The sequence below is a fragment of the Gallinula chloropus genome (genome assembly GCF_964237585.1).
Source record: "Gallinula chloropus genome assembly, chromosome: 8".
NCBI lineage: Eukaryota > Metazoa > Chordata > Aves > Gruiformes > Rallidae > Gallinula > Gallinula chloropus.
This window is the reverse complement of record NC_140093.1, coordinates 12,750,922-12,770,123: the sequence shown is the minus strand read 5'-3', so window position 1 is coordinate 12,770,123 and position 19,202 is coordinate 12,750,922. Positions and strand designations below refer to the sequence as shown.

Below are 19,202 nucleotides of genomic sequence, written 5' to 3'. Positions count from 1 at the left end.
GAGTAGTTCAGCCCTTAAACTAAGCCCCTCAATTATTCCTTTGTATTCAGCATTCTGAATTGTGGAAGATTAAGCTCAAGAACATTTCTGGCCACACAGATCTTTTTATGTACTTGCCCCTTGGCAGAGTGAGCAATGCCCATGCAGCACAAACGGATTTGGGACACCCTTCCTGTGCATAAGCACTGTTTATGGGTTCCTTGATGGGAGCACAAACTCCACCCCTTTTGTTTTCCTCGTGGAATATAATTTCAAGAAAACACTTCTGTTTGCCTTTGATTAACTTTTAAGCAATCTGCAAGAATCTCTCAAAGATTCTCAAGTCTAGTTGCAAACATGCACCATGGGGAAAAAGAAAAAAAACCCAACTGCCATGGGTTCTGCTTTCCCCTCCAGTAGCATTTCCTTTCCTCAGCATCAGAAGTGTCAGAATGACACTAGCTGTTCCACATGCTGAAATGTGATTGTATATTCATGTTAGAACTCACTTTCTCCAATACTTAGGAAAAGAAACCAAACAAATAGATTCTAACCAGGTGGCCAAACACCACCACCACGCTAGCCAGAGGCAACACCTTCCTCCTTCACATCAGCATCCTTTCCTGCCATTCCTGCAGAATAGGATTGGTTCTGTCCAGCCAGAACCACAACTATATTTCAGAAGAAAAGCAAAGCAACAAGGTAATTCATCAGCTAAGGTTCTCAGCAGCAGCCAAATTTCAGGACCTTCCTTCTGGAATGAGGTAATGATTTCTATCATTACCTATCACTATCAACAAAAAGCAAACACACGAGTCCAGATACTCCTGTCCCTTTTTTGGAGGGCTCATTAATTCCTGCTGAAATCTATACACTTTCCACTCTCCCCCAGTTTTCAGTATCTGAACTGCTGGACTTTCAGGCTGTCAGGTATTTGGTCATCAGAGATCATCTGCCACCTTGTCTCCAAGCAAGAGAGAAATGAATTCCATTCTTCATTAGCTAAACCAACTTAGCAACCCAAGAGATTCAAAGAGAACACAGAAGAAAAACTAAGCAAGGTGTGTTTTGGAAACAGCACTCACAATTTCTGCAGACTTCCCAGCACAAGTGCTTCCTGGCTTCTCTTCTGCTTCCATAGCATCACTGAAATACAATAAAGAAACATGTAACCCAGTTTATCACTCATAACTAGTCAAGCACTGTAATTATAGCTGAATGCTGTCCTGCAAGAGTAGCCTGGGATTTGGAGAGGATGATTGGAAACAGGTTTTGACAGGGCAAGTGCTGACTATCTGGAGGTCATTGCTGAGAAGCAAACTCCTCCACAAATCAATTTTCAAGGAACTTGAAGTCAAAGGCCTGGAAAACCCCATGCTCTTATTCCATCCATTACAAAAAATAGAGATGCTTGCAGGGAATGAATTAACAGGCAGAGACAGGTGAGAAAACAAGGTCAACAAACAAGGCAGCAAGGCTAATTATACCCTTACCCAGAAGCCCTGAGCTCATCATTATTAGGATGGACATTACAGTGTTGAAATGCAAATGAAGCATACTAAGCTCTTGTTAGCACCTTGTCCTAATGCTTCACAGGCTGACTTAGAAATTATTCTGTGCCTTTCCTTTTCTTTCACTGGAAGAGAGAATGCTTGCTATGCCCTATCACTGATTCAAAAGCATTTAGACATAGTTCCCCACAGCTGCATAAGCCCTTCTATTTAACCAGCCTGGACTTAGGCAGCATTCTCCATCACACACTATCAGGTTGTGTACTGATGTGACAGCTCTGGTGAATAAAGAGCAGATGGAGCACAGACTTCTTCCTTGCTGCCCCAAAGCTGGGCAGCAGCATTAGCAGGGATTGGCCAATCCTCAAAAAACAGGTTTAAAATAAAATTAGCTGTGCCATTTCCCTAAGTCATCAAAATAAATAGAGGAGACAGAAAGGTTAATGCCAACTTTGCTTTTCTTAACAGTGGCTTCAGTGATGCTGGCCACTGAAGAGGTTTCAGATGTCAGGACTTCAGCAAAACTCAGACTAGATCTGAACTAGCTCTTTTGAACTGCAAGTAGAAAAGGGTCTGTAACCCTACATCATCACCTATGCTCACTCTTCCCACAAGCAGGCAGCAGAGCACAGCCATGATGTGAAACCACGCTTGCACACAGCTGCGATGAGCTTTTTGCTGGAACTCGCCCCTTCCTGAGCGTTACAAATTGCTCAGTGTTCCTGAGCAACTCATACTATGGCTTAATGAATTACTGCTCATTAACTGAGCACAGTAACTGCACCACACTTACCTCAACTGCAAAGGAAAACGTGTTCTTTCAAACAACAGTGGGTTCTGGTAATAGACAATTTGCAAATTGCATGTCTTCTCTATTGTCCTGACTTAATTTAGGGGAGTAACTGGTCTGCTTGTAGCAGTCTTCCTTACACAGAAGGGGCTCCATCAGAGCAGGATTGTAACCACACAGTTACATCTCTTCTCCAGCCAACCTCCTCACCTGTCTTTCTCCGATCCAGGGACGGTGCCGGTGTTGGTGGATCCCGGCACAGAGGCAATGGGAGTGCCAACTGTGCGCAGGTTCTGGATCACAGAGGACAAGAACTGCTGGCTCGCGCTTTCATACAGATCGAAGCAAATTTGATAGGCCATGAGAAGGTTGTCTTCCTTCACCAGTTTTTCCAAGATGTCACTCACTGCCTGCGGGTCATCCAGGAATATCAGGCACTGAGCAGGAGGAAGGGAAGAACAGAACAGAAATACAAAATCAGGAGACATGACGTATTTCAGAATGCAAAAGCAACACTACCCAAGGCCACACACTTCATTTTCCCCATTCCCTCATCTGCTGCTTCCACAAAACACTCCTTCAACGAAAAATTCCCTCTCTGTAGGAGATAACAGTAATCTTTGAAGAGTTTGAATAGGTCAGTTTATAAATTAGAACAAGTATTACAATTTCAAGACACAACATTCAAGACTTCTTATTTCTGCAGCTATATCTTTAGAAGTGGACGAAGCTGTCCCACTATGAAACACAGAATCCTCAGAGGTACATTAAAGCAGCAGCAGTTATTTCATTGGTATGTCTCAGCTAAAACAGAACAGGTGTAACACTCCTGAGTCACATGTACATGGCCTACCAAGGCTGGCAAAGGCCTGAGAACATCTGAGTAACTTCATAATTGGTTGTCTAAATGCTTCCAATGGCTAACCAAAAACCAAAGCCCTGTCAATGTTCTTTGGAGGAATCAATACATTTCCAAGCTGTGAACCTACCATCTGATACTCCCTACACAGGCTTGAAACATTCTGTCAGAATTTTCTACATCCCCCAGCTGCCTTTCAAAGTGTTTCTTTCTCTATATATTGACCAAATGTGCAACACTTGCATCTCTCTGTCAAGTTGATCTCACTTGATCTATCAAGTGAGTATATCTATCATATATATATCAAAGTGAGAATATCTATCTGTAGCACACAACCAGGAAAGATGTTTAATGTGACTGAGTAAAAAAACACAACATAGATATCAGGTAGATGTCGTCAAACACATCTAACTTCTGATTGATCTTTAAACACAACTCAGAGGTTTACCTGGCACACATTGATGAAGTCTGGTTTCTCCAGATTCATGTAGATTTTAACTAGAACTCTCAAGACTTTATTGCGGAACTGTTTATTCTGCATCAAAGACATGCAGAGCTTCAAGCTGTAGGCTAGCATCCCAGGAACATCATTCTGAAATTAAATGCAAGGATAACAAGGCTGGGTTTGGACTGACAAGCAAGATTTAGAAATTAAAATAAAGCTACATATTTCCATTTTAAAAAGCAGAGCAAAAGACATGCACATAGAAACCTCACAGTTTTATTTCCCATTTTCAGAAAAGCTTATATCCAGGTACACTGGAGTTTAAAGAAAAAAATACTACCAAAAATGTACAGGACCAGTATTTAATTTGGTAATTAGAACATAGCAAAAGACTAATTTAAAAGTTCAATACTTATTTCACCTTCTTTACCAGTCCTTTTTGAATATTCATTCTCTAACACAGGGAAATTCACTGAACATACAATGTCAGCAAAACAAACCACACACCAAGAAAAGATCCCCCAAACACACGTATTTCTTGCTAGAGACTGGGAAACAGATTTAGTTACTACAGTTCAGAAACGTAGTTTGAAGGATTTATAATGGGCAATAAAGTTAGTGAATGCACAGGATGGCAAACAGAACAGAGACAGATGCCTTGATTATCTCCCCCATACACAGAAATGGGAGACGTCCAAAAAAATGGGAAAGCTGTAAACTAAGTGGTAAAATTTAAAGGGATTTAAGCCACATGTTCTGGCATCTAAATGAAATATTGCAGCACTACAAGATTACACTCAACTGACAAGCTGCTGCAAAGGACTACAGGCACGCTTCTCTTAGCATCACTACTAACGTAACTCAACCTTACACTCTCAGTGAAAGCTGTTAAAGCCAGACTGTGCTGCCTTGCAGTCAGGGCAGGGCAAGACTGCACACAGCCACTCACTGAAAATCAAAGCAGCTCACCCAACTACGTGATGTTTTTGTTTTGGTTTACCTCCCATAAATCAATCAGTCACCTAACCCTACAGATCCCTTCCCATGGTGAATTCAAGCACATAACAAGCGTAACAAAGTAAAAGAGCTGTTCTTACATTACACCAGACCTAAAGTCTGCCTAGTTCAGCACCGTATCTCTCCCTGCTAGTAGCTGACAAGAAATACCTAAAGAAGAGGGCACATAGCCAGGCTTCCTGGGAATATTCTCCCAACAACCTGAACCTCAAGGATTTTTTAAAGGGAGAGTTCTCTCTGCACTTGATAGCCCTCAGTGAAGACGCTGAACCGAACACCCCTGAGCTTCACCTTTTATTCTGTTCATACAAAACAGGGCCAAGTTGCAGAGAAACACAGATCCTGCACTTCACTTCTGGATCCACACCTGGAAGGGACCAGCTACACACACCTCCTGTCTCTTGCACGTACCGATTCGAGGATGGTCTTCTCAAAGATGTCCAGCCTGCGTGTCTCTAGAGCTATGCCGATGGCCTGCTTGTACTTGTGGTCATCCAAGCACCGCTGGAACATTTTGTTCACTATCCCTTCCAGCCTTTCATCAACAGGTTTCTTCTCCCCTTCTGGCAGCTCTGCATTCTCCACACACTGCTTGGTATAGTGGTCGATACATTTTGCTGGAAAGATACCGAACAAATACAGGGGGGGGGAAATCAGCTTCTCAGGCATCTGCAGATGGTTTACAGATGAATAGAGCAGCGTGTGTATACCCACCTTCTACCAACATACACAGGGAACTACACAAGGGTGAAGCACAAGAACTATTTGTACAGTCACAAGCAGAGAGTAGTGGAAGATATATCAGTATCTTCCTAACTCTCTCCTAGAAAATTCTGATTTTTAGTGCTGAAACCAATTACATATTTTTAAACAAAGCTCATGCCCTCAGTTCCATTTTAAGTGGCCTGTTATTTTAAATAAATGAGGAAACAGTGGTAGGAGGCTTCCTAACTCCACTGTAAGCACTAGTTAGGGAGACTGAGAGCCAGCCCTGGTCCATCTTACCCTATACAGGGTGATACCAGCAGACAAGACATTTAAGTTATACATACATTCAATATCTGACTTGCTGTCTTGTTAAGGGTGGATTAAAATAAATGGTACCCCTCAGTTAGGTGTGGAGCTATGCTTGCTAGCAAATAATTTCTAAAGTTATGTTGACATCAGCAGTAACATCAACACATGAATAAGAGAAGAGAGAATAAACAACTAATGTAATTTTGCTATTAGGAACTTGCATTGGAATAATGGTTAGGAATAGGGAAAAAATGCCAGAACTCCTAGATCAGTTCTTTTACAAAATCCTAGAGCAGGGGAAACAAAGCAAAAATAGACTGGGCAAAACCAGCTGCAGCATCAGTTCAAATGAACACGAGGAAGAGAAATACAGAGAAAAGCAGCTCAGTCTAGTCAAATCTCAAAGCGACAGTAGTTTTCACAAGGGTTTTTCTTTTGCAGCAACAGTTGTTTACCAATGATGGTCTCCACATATTCCGAGTTGTCATTGACATTGAAGAGGTCCCCTGCTCCCAGGGCATAGTTCAGTGACTCCTCAAAAGCTCCCAGGTGGTAAAAAACTTTAGAAGCAACTAGAGCAGCAAACTGCCGGCTCCGAAATCCCTCATCCTCATAGAGAACTTCGCTGCAAAGAAGAGAGAGAAGAAGGATCAGCTCTGTCTGCTCAGTTCTCTTTAAGGCCACGTGACAGCTCAATCAAACTTGCATCTCTGGGACTACAGCTCCAACCCCCATATCCACTTATATGAGTGCTCCCCAGAAAATATGGAGCTAGACATTGTACTAGCCAGTATAAAGCTATAAGAACTACATCCATTTTGTATCTCACATTCTTTTTAAGCAGCACACCCTGATGTAGTAAGTGTCTTCTCTTACATTTTGTCCACTGACTCGGAGATTTCTGCCCAGAAGTCATTGACAACAGCATTCAACTTGTGAAGAGCAAACTCCTACAAAAAAATCATAGTTATATTACGTGAAAAAATGCATTTTATTACCTTCTCTAGTAAAAATAAAGCACCACCTAAGACTGATATTATAAACACTGACTTCAACAAAAAAATCTACTTTAAAAGACCTTTGCAAGCATTCAGTAACCTTTGCAAACCCTTTCAAATAAAGGGCTGTTCATTTAACAGGCAAGTCAACCCTGACACTCTTTCCCACAGCTTCTCTGCAATGACTGACCGGCTGGCTGAAATGACTGATAACTGAAATTCTCTCCAATACAAAGGTTTCAGACTTTCTTTGGCCTGTGGTCTATGCCAGCCAACTCCATTTATGTTTGGACACAGTACTTCAGCACACAAACAATATCTGAACTAGAACCAGTCCACTTGTAATTAGTTCAGAGCAAAAGTGGGGCTCATTTGGGTCTCTTGTCATCTATGTCTGTTTCCAAGCAAAACGTTCTGGGGATTACCCAGGTTTTAAGATGCATACACACCTTCCTCCTAAAAGTAGCTATGTTAGCTCCTAAAGTAACTACCAAGCATCACCAATATATCACCACTGTGGGTGTTTGGTGTTGTCCTGTGGATTCATATACTGCTATGGACTGTAAAGTTCTTTGTTGCTCTTTTCTTCTACTACTTATTACTACTACTACTATATACTTTTTCCTAAATGAAAACTGCAATTGTGATAATTTTGGTTTCTATCTCTTAAGTTTTGCTAAAAACTTGTGGTACTCTTCAGCTTTGAATTTTATGTAGTTAAAAATGCAGTCTCTGGGACACATTTCATTAACAGGACCCCATTATCATCAGAGAGCCGGGGGATATGTGCATGTGAAGCTCCAGTCTGATCCACGTTCCAAACAAGGAAGTTTGCCATCTGTTATTTACACCCTTCCTTTCAGCTTTCAGGCTAGGTATGATTTGGGACCTACCTGTAGCTGTCCAATCATTGCTCATTACTGACTTTAAGCTCCCAACACAATGTATTTGCTGTTATCTGCTCTCATATGCAAGAGCTTACCTTGAGCTGTGGCTCTTCTTCATCCAGAAGAGAGATAATTCCAGCTGCAAAACAAGATCATAGTCAGTTTCGGACCCTGTTTCAAAAGTAAGCACCTAATGTAGTTCAAAACCAACAGAACAGGAAAGAAGACTCTGGAATGCTGATTTAAAATCTTCAGTATTAAAATTCAAGTACCGGACCCAAGTTTGTATCAAACATGAACATAAAATAATTCAGAGTTTAGGACTGGAAAGGTACAGTTTACTGATCTTCCTTGTTAGAGGAAAACCTATTAGACAGGAACACAGAAATACTGAGGTTTACTTCCAGCTCCATCACTGCTTTCTAGCAAGCTGCATAACACAGACCATGTCACCACATCCAAACTTCCTTCATGCCAAGAAAAAGGCCTCATGACTAAAAGATGCCGTATCTCACAGCTTTAGCAAAGCTCCTGATGCTGTCCCAGAACACCTGCACCAACAGCTACAGAAATGTGGATTAACTGACATATCAGAGGGGTTCACAGCTATCTGGGGAGCTGGATGTGCAGATTGCTTGTAGATGGCTCATTGTCAGATTCCAAGGACGCAACTGAAAGGGTTGGAAGAGTCCAACACAATTCACTATTTCAGCTGTGGCACAGTTTGACAACCTTTTCAAATCTAAGTAAGACACCAAACTGGAAAGGCCAGCAAGCCTACTGGAGGGACTGATCTGGGCCTTCAGGAGGTCTTGACCAACTGGGATAAACTGAAGACAACTGAATTCTAAAGGGAGATTGTGTAGATCAAGTGTACAAATACAGAAAGAAATTCCAACAGCAGAGTGGATTGAGTTGAAACATGATCAATAATATCCCATGGCTGCAATGGGAGGCAAAGAACCCAAACTTCACACTGGGGTGTAGGAAAGTGTCTCATGGCAGACACATGAGGGAATCTTTCCTTCTGCTTGGCACCCACACACCTGAGCCAGACCCGTGTCCAGTGCCGGGCACCACGTCCGGGAGTTACGAGCCAACTGGGGTGTTCAGAGTCGAGCAGTAAGAACAAAGAGTCCAGCAACCAGACCTACAAAGGTTGACTGGAGGTCTGTAACTGGTCAGTCTATGGAAATCTGAGAAGGGTACAGAGTTCATATGTGTATGAGGCAGCTGAAAGGGAATGATCTGATCTGTGGCAGCCATGATAGGAACAGAACTTGTAAGACCAAGCTTTATTCGGGGCTTCAGAGATTGAGGTTTGATGGTAGTTTTCTGACAGGACAGTTATTCACTTTGCTTAATGAGGTTGCAGGACCTCAATTAACTGACACTTTTAAAACCAAGTTAGACAAGTGTCTGTCAGTAGCAGCTGAAGAAGCACTGAGGAGGCTCTTAGGGAAGTCAGGTTCACTAGCCCACCACACCCCACAGTGCTCCTTCCAGCTGTTTTCCACAGCTCTGTTCCAAATGCACAATTTTATTTTATATTTTTTAATGCCAGATCATTTGCCTAATCAGGAGGAAGCAATCTCACTCTTCTTCAAACACCTCTGAAACAAATTCCTACTTCTCCTCAACTAAAATAAGACTTAGATGTAACACAATGGGTTCAGAAGGAGAAAGCTACTGGCAGGTTGTTATTCTCTGCACTGTTTCTCTCTCAAAGCCAGTCACAGGTTACCTTCTGTCCCGAGTACTTCTAAAAAATACCACTATTTCCTAATACCGCGAAGCTCTCCGGCGATCCACAAAGCATTTAACACTTAATTCCTCACGCGCTTCCTTAGCCATCGTCCCTGCGAGGCATCTGCATGTCTACCCCCCACCACACCCCCAGTTCAAGCCTGTCCCTTCCCGCCCCTCCCGCAGGCCCTTACCCCCCACCGGGCTTACACCTCCCGTGCGTTATTCACTGTAAGCAGGTGAAAAACAGCCAGGTCGCAGCCGCGGCGCAGTAACACCCCGATGTTCGCCAAGGGACGCGCAAAGTCACCGGAGTCCCCTCAGAATGCACCGGCAGGAAGCGGGCGCGGAGCCGGGACGGTCGGGCGGGCAAGCAGCCGCCTCTGCCTCCCGATCGTCCCCACCGAGCCCGCCAGAGAGCCGGCCCCGCTCAGGCCGCCGCAGCACCCTGCAGCGAGCGGGCGGGCACCGGGCAGCCCCCTCCCGCGGCTCAGGCTGAGCGCACCGGCTGCGACGAGCCGCCGGGCACCGGGACAGCCTCCCGCTCCTACCGGGGCACACGGCGACTACCGGCCAAAGGTGGCCGGGGCGGGGGGAAGGGCCCCGTGATAACCGGCCCCACGGAGCGCTGCGACCGGCGCCGCCGCGGCCTGCGGCGGTGCCCAGTCACGGCCCTGACTCAGCGAAACCCCGGCCGGCAGCTCTACCCCGCGCCGCTCCCTCACCGGCCGAGGTGATCATGGTGCCGCCCGGCCCGCGGAGGGAGGTGGGGTCCGGTCCGGTCCGGCCCGCTCCGCTCCGGCCCAGGTGCGGTGCTGATGCCGCCTCCCGGGGTCCGCGCCGCTCCGCCGCCTGTCTGCCGCCGCCCGGCCCGGAAGTGCTGTGAAGGACCCCTTCCGGCAGGACCCCGCTGCTCCCGGGGAAGGCGCTCCTGGCGATCGCCTGCGCGGGGCGGCAGGCGCGACAGGGACAGCTCTGACTCGTGGGGCCTCGCGCTGTGCCGCGCCCGCCTCACGGAGCGCGGAGGCGCGCACGGGCCCCGCGGGCTCCGAGCCCACAGGCCGCAGCCCCCCGCAGACCTCACGCTGCGCTCCGCGCGGCAGCCACCTCATGCCTGACAGGAAGCAGCTCTGCTTGGCCTGGGGGGGGGGGCGGCCCGGCCCGGCCCTGCCCTGCCCGCCGCTGCCTGGGGGCGGCCGGCGGCGCCGAGGGGTCCCCGCGGCCGCCCTGCGGCGGGGTGGTGTCTTTTGGGGCACGGCCGCGCCCCAGGACATGGCAGGGAGCGGGGACTTTACTCCCCGGAGTTCTGGCTTCCAGGCCGCCTCGGTCCCCGGCTTCCCTGGCGTTCCGCGGGGCGAGGCCTCGCCCCAGCCCACTGCTCCCCTGCAAAGGGAAGCACAGGCCCGGGCGCGTGTGGCAGCCCCCCCAGAACAAACCCGCTTCCCCGCCCGTCGCTTGGCAGCACAGGGCAGTGCCCGGTTCTCCCCCACACGTGTGTACCCAGAGATGCTCCGTTCGCAGAGGAGCACAGAGCCCTTTGGGCTCCTGCTTTGGTGCCAGCGCACACAGATGGGCTGTTCAGGCTGGTGGATTCGCACCAAGGAGAGTCCAGCTCAGCAGCGATGGTGCTGCCCAGGGAGAGTCAGAGCACCCCAGCTTCGGTGGCATTGGTTTCCACCTGTTCCTACTTTATCAGAGGCTTGAATTCCTCAAGGCAACCTAATGGCCTCAGCTAACTAACATTGTTAATGGAAGCTACCAGAGCCTTACCCATGAAGCTCAGCCCCGCTCTCTCACACAACAGAGACTCCCAGCCTTCCCACTGTCCACAGGTGAGCAGCTTGATCTGGGTACCGTACACTTGGGTCACTTCCATCCCCTCCCAATATACCTTCTGTTTGAACTGAGAGAAATACCAGTTAAAGCCACACATGACACTACTGTAAGGTTCACACCACAGCAAACAAAACCCAAATGGAAGCACGTTCCAATCCAGAAATTAGATGTGTTTATTATTTACAGCAAGCACCTAAAGTAACAGGGCTCTTACATTATTAAAGCAATTAAACATGTAAAACATGGCCTCTGTGTGCTCAGCTAGTAAAAAAAAAAAAAGATAAAAGAATTCAAGTCACTTCTGCTCCTCAGACAATGGAAAACAACAGCTTTGGTCAAAAGTATTGCCACTCGCACCAGCTAAGCCCCAGGCAGTTCATCTGCATCCACAGAAGTCTCACTGCAAGGGTCAGTTTCAATGATTTACTTTAAAAACCACCAGTAAATAAATAGATTGGATTTGTAACACTGGGGTTTAATGGCAAATCTGTGCTCTCGGGCCACCTGGTCATTGGTAAATTCTAGGCTGGAAAGGCCAAACACTGCAAGAAAAGAAAGATTAACTGGATCACACTGTCAAGCCCAAGCCCAGCCCACCTTACCCAGGGCTTTATGGGGAAAGTACCTAACTGACCAGTGACCTGGGCTCTGCTGCCAGGACTGGAGGAGGGACCCCCCCGCTCAGCAGACCCAGGTGCTCATGCCAGGGACAGAGCAGGAGGACACCTTCACCTCACTAAGATGCACTTACTCCCTGCTGAACCCCGGGACCATGAGTACAGCCACCCACACCAAGAGACTTCAAATTACATTTGGTTACATGTGTATTTTCCACCTGGTCCTAAGGAAAGGAATCCTACAGGACTCCTGCAGGCTGGAAGGAGAGACAGTTTGGTCTTCTGCAGAGCAACACGCTCCGCCAATGTCAGCTGCCTCCTGGGTCCATCCTCACTCTCCCCAGCCCACACCCACACAGGGAAGAGTTTCTGCTGTGAAGAGATGCTGACAGAGCCCTGGGACAGGCTGCCCAGAGACCGTGTGGAGTCTCCTTCTCCAGAGACATTCAAAACCCACCTGGACATGATGGTGTGCAGCCTGCTCTAGGTGACCCTGCTTTAGCAGGGGGTGGGACTGGGTGGTCTCCAGAGGTCCCTTACAACCCCCACCGGTCTGTGATTCTGTGTGATATGTGCTTCCCCAAACCCTGCTCACAGGGACTTGGTATTCACCTACCCCCTTCCTCCCACCTTCTTAGGGAGCAGCTACAGGCTGCATTTCAGGTAAGTTTTCCTGTGTAGACCAAGCCTAACTTTCCCAACACATTCCCACAAACAAGGTGGTAACACAGTGACTTGCTGAGCACACCTGGGAATACTCTCCACCTCTCCCACTTGACCCTGCCAGCGTGCCCAGGACACCCTCAGCTGCCCTCTCCCAGCCAAAAGGGCAAAGCACCATCACAAAGGGGACAGTCTCTAAACCCAAGACCTGCTTAAATATGCTCCAGTGTTACCTTCATTACTCCAGTGAGGTAGGTAGGCGTTGCTGTAGGGGAAACTGAGGCACAGATGGAACACTGTTTTGTTGAAAAATACCGATGATCATGAGCAGAGCTAGGTAAAAAGCCATCCCCTACTCCAGGTAAGAGCTAGAGAGATGCTGAAGGCACACTGCTGGGAGAGGGTACTGGCTGGAGCTGGCAGGACTGCAGACACTTCAGCTGCCACGGGGAAAAAAGGAGCATGAGAAGGGACAGACGTTCATGGAGGACGTGCTGCCGTAATGCAGCAGCTAACCCAGAGAAGAGGTAGGCAAGGACTTGATGGTCTCAAGTTTCTGGCCTGAAACTCCAAAGGAGCTTGGACAGCCAGCCCCAAACCAATCCAGCTTGTGTTAAAAATAAAGCAAGACCTGGTTTCTGCTGCATTAAGGTAAAATCCATTTAAAAAGGTATTCCTGCCTTTATACTAATATTCCTCATAAACCAAGGGTTTATAATTAATTGTGTTTCCCCACAGGAAGCCCTTTGGGACTTAAATAAGTTCTTTTTCTATCTTTGTATTTATTTACAAAGCAGCTGTGTCTTGTTGAGAGGAAGGCTGAAGGCCACCTCCAAGCCCCACCACCTCACAGCTGTGGAGACGTCCCAGGTAAGGTGGGCTTCTCCCACAACACATCAGCCACACCATAGTGTCCATCTGCCACCCTCCAACCCAGGCAGTCCACCAGTCAGCCAGCACCAGGACATGCCAGAGGGATGGATCCCGCTCCCAAACCACACTCTGCTCCAGCTATCAGCTATCAGCATCTTTGTGTTATCCTTGTTGCCCAGCGTGGGCTGTTACTGAATTCTTCACACTACAGAGTTACACACAAGGCTTTTCAGTACGTGGTAGAGCTGCAACCTCATACTTAGTCCCACTGCAGTCTCCATGCTGACGGGTTATTTGTCTTTTGTTTTGTTTTTTTTCCTGATCGGGGAGAGGGCAGGAACTTCAGAGAATCAATAAAGCAGGAAAACAGGGCAGCAGAATCTGTCTGCCAAGGAGGCCACCCCCAGCAATCTCAGTAGGGAACTTTGCTCAGAATTAGAAAGCATTCCTCTTTCGTCAAGCAAGCAGCTGCGCTTCACACCCAAAGTCCCCACATCATCTTGCTCAGGGCATGAGATACACCCCCAAAGAGCTTCTCAGAAGTGCAGTGTCCGTCAGCAGCTCCAGACACCCCAGGGTAGCAGGGTGCAGCAGGGGACACTGCTCTGGCACAGACCTCTGAGGATGTTGGCAGCTACAGAAGACTCTGACAAGTTAATCCAAGCAGCTTCTCCCTGAGCAGCGCGTCCTCAGAGGAGAGGGTGAGCGGGTGTGCACCAGCTCCTCCTCCTAGTGCTCCAAATCCACCAGGCAGATCTGAGACGTGGTCTGTGCTGAGCACCCAGCAGCTCTAGGTGCCTGTGTCTCCAGCAGCTTCCTCACAATTTCCGTTGGGGGTCAGGCTGGTCAGAGCCACTTCTTCCTCAGGGTCCTGCGGGTCATCTGCAAAGAGCAGAGAGAGGCCAAGGGAGATCTGAATGGGAACCCTTCTTCATGCAGGTGCAGCTTCAGATGAAAAGGAAGCATTGATATATACTCACAACCTAAGCACAGCTCATGTTTTTCGTAACTGATTCTAGTTTTGGTTTACAAACTCAACATTGTTCCAACAGACAGGGGTGAGCTATGAGTGAAGGAGCACAGGGCCCTGCTCCCTGGCCTCCTCCAGTCACAGCAGTCTCAGGGCAAGCTGCATGGCCACGAGGCATCACCTGCCTGGCACTGACAGCAAGATCAAGCCTGTAGATTTTCTGATCCCAGAGGACATCTCAAAGCTGCATAAAGTGGCCATTTCAGGTGTTTTCTCTGTTTTCTGTTTACAGCAAAGGAGCTGCCCCTCCTCTACACGCTCCGCAGAGCAGTCAGGATCTCCACACCACGCACTCTGTAGCCTCCTGCGTGGGGACACTTGTGCAAAAAGTAAATCACTGCAGGGAAATGCAAGCAGGAGTGCCAAGGGTACAGCCAAGGCTGAACACACGGCTATCTGTTACCTTAACAGTTTCCTTTACAACCAGGGATCCCAAGGCTGACTGCTACCCTCATCCTCTTCCCTGCCAGCCCCAAGTGTAAGTGTTTTGGGACTGCTCCTTCCAGCCATGTTTGCAGAAACAATATCAAGGTGATGCTTCCAGTTCATTGTTTAGACAGCCAGGAGTTCTGCTGCTGGAAACTCTGGCAAAAAGCAGCCAGTTCAGCAGGGCTCCCAGGGGTGGGGTTAGGCACCGGACCCAGCATAGTTTTATTTAGACAAGATCAGAAAACAGCCACACAGCAGCCAGATGTGTGCTGCTTCTCTTCAGGTTCTGGCCAAACCACACACAGCCAGGGAAGAGACACCAGCTACAGAGCTGGAAATAGGAGATCATAAGCAAAGGGTATGGGCACCAGGAGCAGCAGGAGCTGGTGAGGAACCTGTGACAGTCAGAGCAGAAGTACAAGGGAGGGAGCTGGGCATACATACCTTCATGAATGTTGTTTGCAGCTTTTGCTTCGTGACCTGTTCTCTGGCTCCTCCAGCTCCAAGAAATGCACTGCAAGAAGGGTGGGAGCCTCCAGCTCTCCCTGTCTTTCCCCTCTTCTGGATAAACCAGAGAAGATGAGTTCAGACCAGCAGTAGGTAAGCCCTGCAGCTCCCCCGCCTCCCCACTGCTCATTCACATTTCCCCTCCACCAGCCCGACTCATCACAGCAGAACTGGGTCTGCTCCACAGAGCCCACCCCTGGGAAGCACAGAGCATCTCCTGGCAATCCTTATTTCAGGCTGAAACCTCTCTGCTCCCCTGGAAACGCGTCCCCAGTGTTGGTTTGTACTTTGCCACCTTGCTGCCAAACCCACCCTGGACGTGGCAGCCCAGAGCAGGAACCCTGGCAGGAGCTCAGCCGGCGAGGCTGGGGCCTGGCCTGGTTAGGGCATTCCTGCAGAAGGCAGTCTGCCTTTGTGTGATCACACAGCTCCTGCCACACCAAGCCATTTACTGCTCCCCGCTTCAGTGAGCGATTCCTCCCTCCTGAGGGGACCTCCTGGACACACGGACTTGCAGCTCATTGAAAAACTAAACCAAGCTGTGACTGCTCACAGAAGGCAGAGGGCACGTGGCCTCCATCCATGTACAGTATTTATTCTGGAGGAAGCAAAGGTCACAGCGAGTTACTACAGGCTTACAAGCCATATAGTAAAGCACTAGGGCAGCCTGTAAAGCACTACACCAGTGTATTTTATGTGGTTCCCAACAACAGCAGTTCAGCATCTCCATTGAAAGATCATCCAGCCTTTCACCTCCTAATTGGATAATGACTAATAAACCACTTCAGTGTCCTTCAGCTTATCAAACCGTTGCGACACCAAAGGGTTTGCAGTGGCAGTTTCCTGCCAGTCAACAGACCAAAAACTCCTGCCACAAACACATCCCTTTCTCACAGCACACCGGGACTCTGGGCACCACTGAGGTGTGACAGGGGAGCAGCCCAGAGCGTTTCTGCTTAGCCCCCAGAGATGCAGGAAACCCACTGTGATCCCTGTCCCAGCTTGCCATGTGAATAACAGTATCCAGGACATTCCCAGCATGAGGGGGTTGCAACTCCAGAGCAACTGTCACAGGCAGAGCTGAGCAGCCGTGTGTGGAAGGCAAAGAGGCTTTGAGGCTGGGCTTAAATAAAAAGGGCAAAGCCTACACAGAGCCTTACTCTCGGTACAGTCCCCAGCATCCTTATCCAGATGAAAGAGCATCTTTTGCCAGCTTAGCACAAGCCCTTTTCAAAGCCAAGAGGGGAAACAGGACAAGCTCATCCCCAACCAAGGACATCTTTATGGTAGCATCCCTAGAACCTGCTTTGCGGGGTGCTCTGCAGCTCCACGCCCATCCTTCCTACAGCCCTCCCTCACATGACACTAGATATTATTCCCCTTGTGCTTTGCTTGTACAGCAAGCCACGGGGCAAAGGAGTCCAGGCTGCAGTGAAGCTGGTGCCTGGTACTGCCAGGTCCCCACGTCTCCAGAGGCACAGCTCCACTTGGGATCCCTTGGGTCACATGGAGATTTCGGAGGACGGTGCTCGCTGGGGAACAGAAAGAAGCTGCCCCTGCCTAAGGCTGGAGCCTGCAGCTGATGAGCATCCTCATTATATGTGCAGATCCTGGGACACTTACATGACTAATAGCACCACGCAGCGCATCAGAGGTTAATTAAAGCAACACACTGAGTCCTCCTACCCACCATGCTAATAGAGCACACACACAAACAGGCTGTGACACCCGCTCTGGCTCTTTCTGCTCGCCTTCTCTCCCTGCTGCTGTGCTGCTCCCATGTCTGCAGGAAGGACAAAGCCACAAAGATACATATACTGAGGCAACCACCAGCCATGTAGTGAGGTAGAAAAAGGTCACATATGCAGGGATGTTTTCCTGCCTCTGCAGCTTCTGTCCCAGCAGGCTGCTGCAACAAGAACTGGAGGAGACACCAGTATATGGGAACACACCAGAAATTCTTGCAGCATGAACAATGTGAGGAGGGCCAAAGCATGCCAAAGGAGAGAAGCTGGAAGGGGGATCGTGCATGCCTCGGTACAAAGAGTTGGCAGAAGACAGCCCTGAACCGTTGCAGTGGGTCCTGGCAATCTCAAAGCTTCTCAACAGTCAGATTCTGGATTCTGGACTGAGCTGCAGCCAACTATGCCCATGTCCCAGGGGTCCCAGAGGACCCTGTTAATGTGGTGTTGCAGGCAAGTGCCAGAACCCCTTGGGATACAGGCAGCAATGCAGCAGAAACCAGAGTCCCTGGAAATGATGGGGAGCAAGGGAAAAGTGGAGAAAAAAATGAAAGAAGGGAGGAGGGAGGAGGAAAGGCAAATGTCCCATGCCAGGCAGTGCCAAAGATCAAAACGAGCCCAGGCTATTTTCTGTGGCTGAGCCTGCCCAGCTGTCACCCACCTGTGACTGCACATAAATACGACTCGGCTTTCACCCCAGGGCAAGTCCTGTGCCTCAAGGCCTGTTTGACATCCAGCTTTCACCCTGTCATCCTCATGTTGCTTAAGCTAGTCACTGACAGCCTGTGGTTTTAAACCCAAACACCCACTTGCTGTTGCTCTCATTCATCATGCAAAGCCAGCACAAACACCTTCCTCCTGCAGGAAGGTCATGTGCCCTCCAGCAAGGGCTGAGCCCTGAATCCTGCATCCCCGAGAACACAGATCCAAAAGCATGGATGGCCACCACGTCACAGCTGTCAGCCACCACATCTGCTATCCAAGAGCTGCTCATGTGCTTCCCAACCTGCTGGGAAGTTTGTCCTTCCCAGCTGTCAAGTCTGGGAACTCTGTCAGGAAAAGGTGGATCCTTTTGGGGAGGCTCTGAGCCCACAAGCATAAACAAGCTCCCACTAGGGAATGCCAGACCCCACTGGGTGGGAGGAAAGATCCTATTGGGAATGGTTAGATCCCAAAGGGAAAAGCCAGATCCCATTGGGGTGGGTGGGAGGATCCCATCAGGAATGGGGAGCTCCCATTGGGAAAAGCCAGATCCCACCGGTGCAGAGGTAGATCCCACCGAGAAGAGGAAGATCCCACAGGGAAACGGAGCAAATCCCATCGTAAAAGCCCCTGGCCCCTGAGCGAGAAAGGGAGGGGGCGGCCCGGCCGCCCGCTGCCCCCCGGCCGGTGTCCCGTCCCCCACCCCGGTACCTGCTGGGGGGTGCTGCAGGGCGGCCCGGAGGGCGCGGCAGGCGGCGGCGCGGCAGTCGCGGAGGGCGGCGGGGCTGCCGGGGATGTACCGGGCCGCCTGCACCGTGCCCGGCGCCGGGAAGTGCCGCCTCAGCGTGGCGTCCAGCACCGCCGCGTCCTCCCCGTCCCCGCCGGGCAGGAGGACGCCGACGACGGCGGGCGGCGGCGCCGGGGGCAGGCGGCCGCGCACGTCCCGCACCATCTCCCGCAGGCGGGCCCGGGCCCCGCGGCTCCGCGCCGCCCCGCCGCGGCACAGCACCAGCAGCAGCCGCGCTACCAGCTCCCGCCGCCCCCCGTCAGCCCGCCGCCGGTCCCGGCACGCCGGCTCCGGGCCCGGCGGCGCCTCGTCGCCCAGGAGGTCGCGGGCGAAGGCTGCCAGCGTGGTCGCCGCCGGGGGCCCGTCCGCCACCTCTGCCACCAGCAGCACGGCCCGCCGCCCGCCCGCCCCCTCCACCAGCGCCCGCAGCTCCTGCAGCTCCGCCGCCGCCGCCATCCCCCGGCGCCGCCGCCGCCGCCGCGCACGCTGCCCGGCACCGCGCACCGCCCCCGGCACCGCGCCGCCCACTGGCCCTGCCGCCCGCCCCCGGCACCGGTCCCTCGCACCCTGCGCTATCCCCGTCCCGTACCCGGCATCAGAGGGCTGGCGGCAGGGTGTCACGGGGTGTCACCGATACCCCCGCTGTCCCACCTAAGGCGGCCCGCGGCACCCCCCCAACTCCCTCCGGTGCACAGCCCCTGCCTGCCGCCGGGTGGGTGCAGCACATAGAGGGGCCCCGGGAACCCCCGATCTACCATGCAGCCAGC

The 19,202-nt window shown here is 50.3% G+C and overlaps 2 protein-coding genes across 2 annotated transcripts in view; both read right to left on the bottom strand.

Annotated features, from left to right (window-relative positions):
• PSMD1 (proteasome 26S subunit, non-ATPase 1) overlaps nucleotides 1-10,098 on the bottom strand; it is a 73,332-nt gene extending 63,234 nt beyond the window's left edge. Inside the window, exons 1-8 of the mRNA XM_084267135.1 lie at nucleotides 9,975-10,098; nucleotides 7,599-7,642; nucleotides 6,495-6,568; nucleotides 6,074-6,243; nucleotides 5,013-5,218; nucleotides 3,588-3,731; nucleotides 2,491-2,717; nucleotides 1,065-1,125 (exon numbers count right to left, since the gene is read on the bottom strand). Of these exons, the coding sequence (XP_084123261.1) occupies nucleotides 1,065-1,125; nucleotides 2,491-2,717; nucleotides 3,588-3,731; nucleotides 5,013-5,218; nucleotides 6,074-6,243; nucleotides 6,495-6,568; nucleotides 7,599-7,642; nucleotides 9,975-9,990 (942 nt within the window). The 5' untranslated portion in view covers nucleotides 9,991-10,098. The remainder of the gene's footprint in view (nucleotides 1-1,064; nucleotides 1,126-2,490; nucleotides 2,718-3,587; nucleotides 3,732-5,012; nucleotides 5,219-6,073; nucleotides 6,244-6,494; nucleotides 6,569-7,598; nucleotides 7,643-9,974) is intronic.
• A 1,142-nt stretch (nucleotides 10,099-11,240) lies between these two features.
• LOC311194166 (uncharacterized protein C2orf72 homolog) lies at nucleotides 11,241-18,891 on the bottom strand (the record flags this gene model as incomplete). Its single annotated transcript, XM_084267187.1, has 3 exons — nucleotides 11,241-14,120; nucleotides 15,142-15,258; nucleotides 18,360-18,891. 3 exons carry the CDS (start codon nucleotides 18,889-18,891, stop codon nucleotides 14,029-14,031), a joined length of 741 nt encoding a protein of 246 aa, XP_084123313.1. The 3' UTR covers nucleotides 11,241-14,028.
• Nucleotides 18,892-19,202: the final 311 nt, after the last annotated feature.